Here is a 12,423-nt window from a genome sequence, read left to right as displayed (position 1 = left end):
GAAGTCTCCTCTCCTACTACTCTCAGCTGTGTTCTTTTGAGAAAGTGTCTCTCGCTGAACCTGGAGCTTTCATGGTTTGAGTGGGTAGGCAGCCACTAACCCAAAGATCCTCCTGGTTCCATCTCTGTCAGCTTTACAGGTGCGAATGGGCCATGGCCATTTTTGACAGAGGTACTGGGACCTGAACTCATATCCGCATGCTTTTACATGAGGTGCTCTTAACACTGAGACATCTCTCCATGGTTTATTAATCTCAAGGAAGAGTACACTAGGAGATGGAGGAGAGTGAAGAATTGTGTTCATCTTGCTCACTGATGTATTTTAATGCCTTGCATACAGCAGACACTTAGAAAACAAAAGTTAATGAAACAAGTTTGGGAAATAATCTTAATGAAGCATGGATTCGTCAGTAAACTAATGACATAGATGCTGGGGAAGGTAGGTGGAGAAGGAAGGAGAAAACCAAATAAAACCCAACCCACTACCCAGATCAAGATGTCTGTATTTTATTTGATACTTCATTTTCTGAGCAAGTCAGACACTGCAGAGAATCTCAGAAGTGCCAGACTGAGGTACAAATGGCCAACTGGAAGCTCTTCAGAACCTCTCATTCCTTAGTGAGCTGGCACCAGAGAAAGAGCACACCAGAGTTCTGCTGGACTCAGCACGACAGTGTTTCAGAAGCTTGGAACAATTTGGCACCATACTTATTTGAGTAGTTCCTGAAAACTGCCCACTTCTTGGGTTCTGAAGATCCAATGCCAAAAAAGGTTGCAGGGTTTAAGGCTAGTGGCAGGGTTTAAGACTCTGTGATGGGTCTATACCTAGTTACATCAAATGACCATCTCCTGAAGGTCCTAAATGGCTATGTGGGAGACATAGGGCACTTTAGTTACAAAGCAGAGGCATTTTTGGAGATTGAGGAATTTAAAAGTTTGGATTTAAAAATCACTTTAAAAATCATTTGCCAGGGCTAGTGAGATGGTGCCGAGGGTAGAGCCCTTGCTATGTAAGCCAGATGACTCGAGTTCAATCCTTGGCCCCATGTAAAGGTGAGAGAGAGCCTTTGACCCCCATAAATGCACTGTAGCCAGCGTGTGCCCATACCCATACATGCATGTGCAATGAGAATTAAGTTAAGCTACCGGTTTTCCTTCCTTTCTATTTTAATGTCACTATTTCAAAAAGGTAACTACCGCCTCTCAGTAAGAGTTGGCTTTGGGTTTGCTGATTTGTGTCACATCCTGCTTTTGAAGAGGACTAGGGGAAACTTTCTTATTCCTGAATACTCACCTTTTCCCCAGATACAGGATTAATTAGACATCACTGGGGATTCTTTCATTTTAAAGGCACTGCAAAAAAAAAGATTTGCAGTGGTAGCTTGCTGAACTGACTTGCCTTCCTATGTGGTTATTAGCTATCTGCAGCTTGTCTTCTCCTCTGTCTATCAAATTTCAAGGTCACATTGTGGAATGCATCACACAAGTCACGTGTGCTAAGAATCCAATATTACCAGGAAGAAAAATGAGTGGTGCTCTTCATTTAGCCCCGAACTTTATCTTTTAGTCTTTTTAATGGCGTTGATATGGAACTCATTTAAAGCCACTAAAAAGAACTGTGGATCTAACAGATGGTGTTAACTCTTTGGGGGAGAACAACAGTTGGGCTAGCGACAGGCTCTATCCTGAACATTCTCAGTCTGTCTTCCAGGAGCTGTTCTCTACGTGCGTAAGTAGGCCACCTAAGAGCTTCCTTTCTGGTTCTCAAACTGTAATAAAAGAATTTAAACATCCCCTTGGCCCTCCTACCATTTCACCCAGCCCTGCCATGTAAATCCAAGTGCTGTGGCTCATCTTGTCTTTAGTAAGCATGTAGAAATGCAAACTACACAAGGAAACACCCATTTTCATGGAACAATCGTTTCTTCCTCCTGTATAGAACATTCAGCAGTTCAGGTCTCCAGTGGTAGGCTGAAGAATGAGCAGAAATGCATTCATGCTCTGTATCATGCCTAGCTACCCATGATCCTCCCAGGTCACTAAACTTAGACACATTGGTAAAAAAAAAAAAAAAAAAAAAATGGAGCATCTACTTACTGTGCCTCTTCAGAAGACTCTTGTTTTATTTTTAACGTTCTCTTTGAAACTGGCATTTCATCTGAAAAACAAAGAATTGTAAAACAAATTATATTTTCCTAAGTGGTGGTATACATTTATGTGAATAAGTAGCTCTATTTACTGCCTGTTCTGTACGTCCTTTATCCTAACACTGTCTAACACTGTCCCATACCAGATTTAAAAATGTAACTTTTTATAATGAGATGCGAACATTTATATGCAAGATCAGAAACCAGGTTCCACAAGCATAAAACTCTTCAAGGTCACCAGTGGATTTCAAGCGAGGAGCTTAAAGCTTAATTTCGATGCAAACATGATTTTAAAAGAACAAGAATAGAAATGATTCTGCCCTATTTAGGTTTCCTGTGTAGGTTTTACAGGGTAAGTAATTATTCCCCCAAATACGAGGATCAGCATATTCTGCGTTTCTCACGGCCTGGGGACTTAAGTCTTCACAGCAAACAGGGCTATGATGCACTGCTGTTGCTCAGGCCGTTATCATTCTTGTGAGATTAAAAGACAAGATCATTTAGCATCTATTCTTATTCTTCAAATCTGCATATTCTCTTACATATGGCTAATAATCTTAACAATTTGAGAGCCTCTTTCCGTTTCCCTTCTAACATTTGGGAAAATTAAAACAGCATTAATATAGAAAATACAATAATATTTCAGTTCTTTTCTCTATTTCTCTGTCATCGGCAGGATCTCTGTATTTTTTCCCTTAAGCAAGGGAAGCAAATTTACACTGCCAATCCTGCCTGAACTTTCTCATAGGCACCTGAGCACTTCACTAGGCGGAAGGGCATTTCCTACTAAAACTCATTACACAACTTGCTGCTGATGTACACAGGCTATAGCTAAAACCTGATCAGTACTTCCCAAATAAGAAACTGGAGCACTTGACATACAGGGATACAAGCAAACAAAACTACATGTAGCCTCTTAATTGGACCAGTGTGGATTTAAAGTAGTTGGGCCGTGTCAGTGCTCTTAGCAGGAAATCTTAGTGCTACAAAGAACAGGCAGGGGTATTTTGAATTGCATAAGATTCTGTCAGTGAACCTCCTGTATGACTCAGATTAGGAAGTCTTCTATCTTCAAGGAACTTAACAGTACGAAAGTCACCACGTAGCTAATAGTGAGCATGACTTGGCAGTTTGATGTTAAACCAAGGATGCCCATGTTGACTCAAACAGTTTGGCAAATGCCTTGTGCTGACAACACTAGAAGCCATTACAGATGGTATAAATACCATTCAATGCACTACCAGGTAGACACACACACATGTACACATGTTGTTTTCTTACCCAATTCCTGATCTGTTGGATAGCCATGGAGCTCCTGACTGTGGTTTCCCCAGTCCTCCTGTGAATAGTCCTCCATAGTGCTGCCATCTGACTCCAGCTCCTGGTACAAGCCACTACTGTTAATAAGTACAGGCTGGCAGGGCTGAGCATCCCATCCTCCCTGACCAAACACCTGTTCCAACTGTTCAAATGTGTAACTGCTCTTTCTTTTCCCAACACCATGTTCTTTCACCCGACTGTAACACCTGCGAAGGGTCTAAGACACAAAGTCTTTTGTTATTCCTTTAAAGCTGTACTTCCTCCTCCAGATACGGACCACAGATATTAATTACTATCAGACAGACACAGACAGACAAACACAGACACATTGTTACAGGAATACTATTTCAAATTCATTATCATATTAGAAAAATACTAATTTAGCATTTACTCAAACATGTTATAATTCAAACAATTATTTTACAATTATAAAATTATATAAAACAACAAGAAACATTACAACATTATTGCATGTATCCAATACACATATTTTATGCCCCCTCCCCCATTTAAAAAGGATAAGGGGGAGGAAAAAAAGAAATACCAGCCAGCCAATAGGATGCACACCTGCCACAGGAGAGAGAGCTGCTATGGTGCCCAGAATTTGGAAAATGTGAGGGAAAGAGGACAGAAAGAAGAATTTCCCCAAGTGGAAAACATCTTCCTTACTCTTAGTTAAGAACAGGGGAAAAACAGCTGCCTAGACAAAGTAGCTAACAAAACAGGTCACTTACGGAGTCTGTTCCTTCCTAACTCACTCTGTCACGGTAAAAATGTCTACAACTGACGGAGCAATCAAATCAATAAAATAATGTCTGTCGTAAGTCCCTAGTCTTAGACACATGGCCAAAAAACAGGACACTAATACCTACATTTTATTAACCTACCAACTCACACTGCCAGCTAAACAAACCAACAAACCAACAAACAAGGCTGACAGTCCTTCTCAGGGAGGGTGAGGAAGGAGTCATCTCATGTCTTTCTCTGTCACTTGGCACAGCAAGTAAATGCTTTATGTAAACTCTTATTAAACAAAACCTGAATAACCTTCTGCCTTGTTCGACTCTTTCCTTTTTTAATGGTCTTTATTTCTACTATATATTTCAGTCTGGCTCAGTTCCTGAAATTAATAGTACACTCATGCTATCTTCCCAGATACATCAGAAGTACACCAAGGACTTACTCTCAACTGAAACATCCAGCCACATCCAGGCTGTGCATTGTCTCTGAATGCCTTGCTCTCCTTCCTGTCTCCTTCTTCTCTGTAACAGGGTTTCACTCAGAATTTTCTTGAGACAAAACCCCCTTTCCCTAGCGGCTCCTAAACATTTTCTAACTTAGCTGCTAAAACTAGTTTATCTCTAACCTAACGTATAAGCATTACCAAGACTATAAGACTCTCCTCCTATAGGAGAGATTACCTTCCATTCACCAATATATGACCTATTCTCACTAAACTGAAACAAGTCTGGAACTTTATGGATCTCCATGCGCAGGATCTTTAAATCAAAGCTAACAATCTACAAACACACTTCCTCAAAGACTTTAAAGTCTGCTCTCTGAGGCCAGAAATCCAAATAGGCAAAAATAATAATAAACGCATGAGCCATGAGATCTACCTCAGACACAGTCACCTGCAACTTGGACCCCAAATGAGCATCTACCCACTCTCCCTTTCAAAAAATCTCTCCCACCACCTCAAACGATCCTTACAGAAAACTGAGGCTTTGCATAAACTCTTTAAAAATCATCTTGGCTTTCTTTTTGTAACAGAAAATTCTGACCCCATAGGACAAAACTTTCTTAAACAATCCAGAAACAAAAACTTGGAAAATATGTGTCATGGTCAACTCTCCTGATGGAAAGAGACAAGCACTTTAAGGATCATCTGACTTCACATACACGCCCCTTTCCCAGCACCCTTCACCCTCGCAGAGATCGGAATTTGAATTGCAAACAGCCTCTGACAATTTATTTTTATCTTACAATGTCTAGTTTCTGCCTCCAAGAACACCCCAACCACTCTTGACTCCTCCAAAGACTGTAAATAGAGACCCAACCCTGTCCATTTCCCCTCCTAAGACCATAAATGGAGATGGAAACCGTTACCCTTCTCACCACTTATTGGCTCCCTACAACAGCAAAGTCCACTCAGGATGGTCACTGAGAGTTACCCCAGAAGCCAAGGAACCAAACTGACATTCCCTTCCAAGAAGGGTGCTATACTTTTAGGAAAGGCACAGCAACTCTACCATTTTCTTCCTATATTGCAAACATGTATTCTCATCAAAAATAGATTCAGCAAGTTTTTAAAATATACATGGGGAGAAACCAGAGAAAAGTCATTTTTTTCCAAGCCACCAAATTGAGCTTACAATTGTCTTTGGTTATGTAACTGTGAATACTGAAACCAGCAATCTCTGACAGCTATAAGCACCTTTTACTTGTAGTATACACCTGTAACACATGTTCAAAATTAGTACAATGTGTTGACATCTACCAGGTGTTTGGTAATGTCTAACTTGATATGCTGAAATTGCATTAAAAAGATTTCCAAACCAACTTTCTCTCCTTCCAGATATAAATACATGTAATCAGTACTTTGTAGGGCTAATAAATACCACAAATTTAAGGGCAGTCTGTTTAAACAGGGCATATCCACTAAGATGGGAGGTGGGGAGAGAGAGGACTCAAATATCGGCTTAACTGCTACCCTTAGATGCACTAGGATTCACTTGAGAGCTTACACATAGATAAAAAGGACATTTGGAGACCTTCCAATTCTTACCACCCACAGAAAAGATTATACAATACACTAGCCTCTAAGTGCTTAATCAAAGCATATCATTAAAAGACTGGGCGGCTGTATCAACAATCCTAAACAAACCAACTAAAAAACTTCTCTAAATCAGAGATCATGATGCTCCAGAGTGCAGGAAAGATGAGGCTGCAGCTCCCACTTGAGTCAGCTACCAAATCCACCAAGATCCACCGGCTGGCTTGCTTGGTGAAGCACAGTCCATTGACACTGAGGGACCTTGCTTCACTGCTTCATTCACCTCACTCATCTCAGAAATGTACAGCAAGTTCACCTTCAACTGGAGAACTCTAAGACTACTAAAGGCTACTCTGGTTAAAGATAATAGTTAACTTCCTTACTGTGAGAAATCTCCCTGGTACATTGATGTTGATGGTACGTTTTCATCTCCCTGGAGGAGGGGCTGTAAGACTATACTATCCACCAAGACAGAGTTAATAAAGAGTCAAGGAAATCTAGACAGAACTAAGCAAGGTAACAACTTCAAGGGGCCAAACCAGTCGTGGCGATTCAGAAATGCCAGAATGCTTACTCAATCCACCATATCAAATGCTTAGGTTTCAGGGCTACAAACGGAAAAGAACGTTCCATTACCAAAGCAGGGGGAGGGAGGTTGGCTGACCGCTGAAAATTTATAGGACAGAGTAAAAGTCTTGTCAGAGTTTGAGATTAAAGTAAAAGGGAATCAGAGAATAAAAAGATGACATTCATTGTGCATGAATGCATGAGGAGTCTAAGGGAGGAGGGCAGGTAAACAAAGGCAGGAGGCTTAGATTGGTAGGATTGAGGGTGTGACGGCAGCAATGCAGAGGAAGACCCGGGGTTACAGTACACGGAACATTAAATACAGTGCACAATGCAGCTATCTTGCCAAAGTAAGTAAATCCAGTATTGGGTTGTATAAGCAGAGGAATCACATGTAAGCTATGAAGGTGGCTCTTCCTCTCTATTCAGCACCGGTGAGGCCACAGCTGGAGCACAGCATTCAGGTCTGGGCATCGAACCAGCTACAAGAGAGGGAAATTGTAGAGTTCAGAAAAGGGCAAATAAAATAATGAAAGGTTTGGAAAATAAGATCTATAAGCAGGGCCAGTGGTCTCAAAGCCCTTCCTGACATTATTAAGTTACTCTAAGGGTGAAATTTAGGCTTTTCACTTCAGTGTCCTCTAATCCCTGCTCTTACATTTAAAAAGTGGAAAGAGCTAGTTAGTTCTTCCCTGGTTTGGGAATAGAGAAGGCAAACTTAATAGCTCATATAGGCATAGGCCAAGAAAACTGCTACTGGCAACTTACCCACGTCATATAATACAACAGTCACCATAACAAAACCACTGCTTTACCAGAATTGGCAGCAAGTGGAACAGAGCATACAATGAGGAGGAGCAGAAGTAAGTCTTAACAGCTATATAAATGTGCTGCTTGCAAACACTGGCTTCACTGGTCTAAGATGTCACACGAGAAGTAAAGTGATCCTAAGAGGAGGACAGCTTAGTTATAATAGTAGGAAACAAGGTTATAAGAAATAAAAAAAAAAAAAAAAAAAATCACACAGCTTTTCAAATGGAGTTGTCAAACTGGCCACACTAAACATGCCCTGCATGTTTACCCAACAGCCAACTGAATGGGACAAATCCAAAACTCCTCTCACTCAAATGATTAAGTAAGACAAGTCTTCAAAAATCATATACTCCAGCCGGGCGTGGTGCCGTACGTCTTTAATCCCAGCACTGGGTAGGCAGAGGCAGGCGGATTTCTGAGTTCGAGGCCAGCCTGGTCTACAGAGTGAGTTCCAGGACAGCCAAGGCTACATAGAGAAACCCTGTCTTAAAAAACAAAAATAAATAAATAAATAAATTCATATACGCCACCAAAAAGTGGAGAAATTAGGCAGGATGTAAATCTCCAGTAACTATTTTTCTTATAGAAGTGTGAAAATAACATTTCAAGCTGGACATGGCAGTTCACTTCTATAATACCAGCACACAGCGCAGAAAGACTGCTGCAAGTTTAAGACCAGCCTGGTGTACAGTGAGACCTTGTCTCTAGAAAACAAAAAACCCCACCAAACAAATACCTCGACTAAGACAAATGAGCAGTCTCTGTAAAATAATAGATCCTTTTCCTTTAAACTCCTATTACAGTTATTACTAGTGGCTCTTAACTAAGGCAACAAAACAAGCTTAAATAAAAACTGAAAAGGTCTGAGGACACAGCTCAGTGGAATGCTTGCCTAGTATATTATTAGGCTCTGGGTTTGATCTTAAGCAACACACACACACACACACACACACACACACACACACAGAGTAGATGGTGCATGCCTGTAATCCCAACACTGGGAGGCAGAGGTAGGAGGATCTCTGTTAGCTCCAAACCAGCCTCATCTACTAGAGTTCCAAGAGAGCTACAGCTAAATAAAAGTCTAACTCAAAAAAGAAAAACACACAAAACAGCATAAATTTACACTCACATCTTTTGACATCTAACTTCAACTTTGGGGTAGAAAGTACCTAAAACAAAGCAAAACTCTCAATATTATACTGGATTTTCTTGCAAATGGACTAAATCCTTTAAAACCAGGAAAAAAAGAAAGGAAAGAGAAAAATACAGGAACTTATTTCTTGCTCCCCTGGTTCTGCATGTTAGAGAAGAGTAAAAACCTCCTAATTCTAAACATTTTGCTTTTCTTTTTCTTATGAGGAGAGATTCTAAGCCTGCAATGACCTAGGATTCCCTCCTGGGAAAAATGCACACATCACAAACTCCTCGGTCTCCCTGATGAGCCCAGCTGCTTAACAGCCTGCTCTACGGCACAGAGAGGGCCATGCAGGAATCAAAGATGTACTAGGAAGTATAAGATAAGTACATTTAATTTATATGACAGACTTCAGACGAGGTTCTAAAGTCTGGCACAGTGAGGGCCAGCAAGATGATTGCAGGTAAAGGCACCATGGCCATACCGATGGCCTGAGCATAATCCTCTCACAAAGTCTCCCTGGGTTGCCCAGGCTAAACCCAAAACTTCCTCCACCTCAGCCTCCCATAAGATGGAATCACAGGCATGATACAAAGCACGGGGTTTTTTTCGTTCCTCCTCCCAACAAAATCTTAGTAAAGCTCACAATAAACAAACAAATAATCTATTTTTTTATTTATATATTTATTTTATGGACAGGGTTTCTCTGTATAGCCCTGGCTGTCCCAGAACTCATCTTGTAGACCAGGCTGGCCTCAAACTCAAGAGGTCTGCCTGCCTCTGTCTCCTCAGTGCTGGGCTTAAAGGTGTGCATGACCACACTTAAAGCACTTTTTTCTATGTGATAAACAACAATTGTTTTTTCTGAAGTGACAATAGCAATGTTGAAAAATTCATTCTGGGCGACCTGAGACCCCCATCTCAAAACAAAACAGAAAAACTCCAACGAAAGTGGCAGGTACCATGGAAATCTTTGGCAAGTGACGCATATGCTAAATTTTGAATAGACCCTAGGCAAGCCTAACGGATGGGAATGTTAAACAGGGTATGCTGCACAAACAGGATAGTCCTGCAGAAAAGCACTCCTTTAAAGTTGCTATGTCGGCATCTTTTTACAGGGTTATTTGTTTTTGTTTTCTCGGTATTTCACTCTTCCAGACTCTGACTCCAAGTGCTATTCGAATAACATTAGCATCGTCATTAATTTATTAATAGGTGATAATGAGGGGAGAAGCACAGTCACAAATATACTTCTGGCATGGCAGAGGGAGCCATTCCTCCCCTTTTAAAAAGTCTTTTAGAGAAGAGTAAAAACAAACTATGAACTAATTATTCCACAAACAATCATGCCCCCAAATTAAGACCACTCCCCTAACAACAAAACCCAAGTAACAACAAAAATCCTGACAGGCTTTTATAGTAATAACATTACCCTGTTGCTGAAATACAGGCTTCCACTCATTCAAAGTTTAAAAGTGAAACAAGTGGGTCAAAGAGAAGGTTCAGCATGTAAAGAGGCTTGCTGAATTGGCCTGACTTCCTGAGTTCAATCCCAGTACTTTTACAAAGGTAGAAAGAGAGAACCAACTATACAAAGCTGTCCTCTGGCATCCACATGCACACTGTGGGGCACAGCTCCAAGAATAATCTTTAAAATGAACCTAAGTAGCAGAGCACTTTACCCTTTCATGTGCTGGCTTTCATGTGGCTGTCTTAGTTTGTGCTAGCTCTCTTACTGTAAACTGCCATCTAGCACGCTTAGTGTTTCCATTAGTAAGTTTATGCATTTATGAAATCAATCCTGACATCCACAATAGCTCATCTAAAAAACTAAAGCTATTAGAAATCCTCCATCAAGACATCTGGCCTATGGCTGGAGAGATGACTCAGCAGCAAAGGGCACTGGATGATCTTGTAGAGGACCCTAGTTCAATTCCCAGCACCCACGTGGCAGTTTACCACTGTCTATAATTCTAGTCCCATGTCTGATGCCTTCTTCTGCCTCTGAAGGCAACCAGCGCATACACAGTGCAGACATGGCATGCCGGCAAAACATTCACACACAATTTAAAGGAAAAAAAAAAAAGATTTCTAGGTCCAAACATTAAATCAAGATGCAGCCACTTCTAAAAATGTAAAGCTATATATAAAGTATAAGCCACAACTGCATTAGATCTCTTACCATTTTTATGAAAAATTAAGCAATAAGCAAGTTTAAGTTTACTCTAAGTTTCTGCCTTAAAGAAACCTAGACTTGTTTAGGACGCTGGAAGAAACTGTAGATCAGGACAGGATATAGTGCGTACAGCCCTATAATCCTAGCACTGGAAGGCAGAGGCAGGAGCATCATCCATTCACCGTCACCCGCAGTCACACAGTCAGTTTCAAGGCAGCCCGAGGTACATGAGATCCCATCTTAGGAAAAATAAAGGTGTTACTAAGAGCTTTGCCATTAGCAGAACTTATACTCAAACCTAATTGGCATGAGTAAATTGCTCTTAACCAGTGTACGAGGGAGGGGCAGGCAGTGTAGCAAGGCATTCCGCTCACAGGGATGACTTTTAATACACTATGCACCAATGGCAGTCAGGTAAGCACCCACACCACCACCAGCAGCTCACTGTCCCCAGCAAGGGTTATGTATGCACTGTCCACACTTACATGTGCCACTGTGCGACTTTTTTTTTATTGTTGCTTTATGTTTTGTAAGACACTCTGTAACTCAGGCTACCTGGAACTCCTGGAAAACCTCCTGTATCAGCCTTCCCCTATTTGTTACTTTTTGTCAGCTTGCTACAAGCTAGAGTCATTTGACAAGAGGGAACCTAAACTGGGGGGTGGGGTGGGGTGGGGTGTCCGTATCAAATGGTCTGTGGGCATGTCTATGGGGCATTTTCTTGATTGATGACTGATGACTCTGGTTAGCACAACTGGACAGGTGGTCCTGGGTGGTATAATAAAGCAAGTTGAACAAGCCAGGGGGAGCAAGCCAATAAGCAGTGTTCCTCCTCCATGGTCTCTTGTCCAGGCCTTGCCCGCCTTCAGGTTCCTAAGACTTCTCTTCATGGTGGACTGTACGATGTAAAAATGAAGTAAACCCTTTCCTCCTCACTGCTTTTGGGAGCAAGCAAACTAGGACAGCCTCCCAAATGCTCAGATTACACAAGAAGCCTTCACGCTTGGCTTCACTATACTTTTACTGATTGGCAACTGAATGGTTTGTCTACCAGCATCACAACATGTTGCATAATGCATTGTCATAGGACATAAGAATAGCTACAGTAACTTGATTAGATGACAAGAAACTTTTGGCTCTATTATAATGGGGATTATAGGACTGCCTTTGTACACGTCTATCATTCACAAAAACTCCGTCGTGTGTAACACAGCTTGTATTCATTACAGCTCAGCTCATCTCTGTTATTATCTCTAAGGGGGCAAGTCCCCAACCATGTACTCATGCAGTAAATAATAGAAAGCATGAGGCAATGGCCATCATCTATAGCACCTTTTGGCAAGGAAGCCCCATACTTACCTGGTTTTACTGTCAAAAAGTAATTGTACCTTGCAGATGTTTCTTCTGCTTTAATTCAAGCTCACCCTCTTTAAGAGGGGCTGACAGCCTAAGAACCACCATCATCCACTGAAGATGTGAACACATGA

The 12,423-nt window shown here is 41.2% G+C and overlaps 1 protein-coding gene across 2 annotated transcripts in view; it reads right to left on the bottom strand.

Annotated features, from left to right (window-relative positions):
• Msantd2 (Myb/SANT DNA binding domain containing 2) overlaps window positions 1-12,423 on the bottom strand; it is a 34,698-nt gene that overhangs the window by 3,310 nt on the left and 18,965 nt on the right. The window contains exons 2-3 of one of the 2 annotated variants that reach the window (XM_021172060.3): window positions 3,428-3,683; window positions 2,097-2,157 (exon numbers count right to left, since the gene is read on the bottom strand). In XM_021172060.3, the coding sequence (XP_021027719.2) occupies window positions 2,097-2,157; window positions 3,428-3,683 (317 nt within the window). The remainder of the gene's footprint in view (window positions 1-2,096; window positions 2,158-3,427; window positions 3,684-12,423) is intronic. The other variant, XM_029481575.2, reaches the window with a different exon arrangement.

The sequence above is a fragment of the Mus caroli genome, unplaced genomic scaffold (assembly GCF_978045245.1).
Source record: "Mus caroli unplaced genomic scaffold, Mus_caroli_1 scaffold_11, whole genome shotgun sequence".
Lineage (NCBI taxonomy): Eukaryota > Metazoa > Chordata > Mammalia > Rodentia > Muridae > Mus > Mus caroli.
The sequence above is the reverse complement of the archived record's forward strand: the minus strand, read 5'-3'. Positions and strand labels throughout refer to the sequence as shown.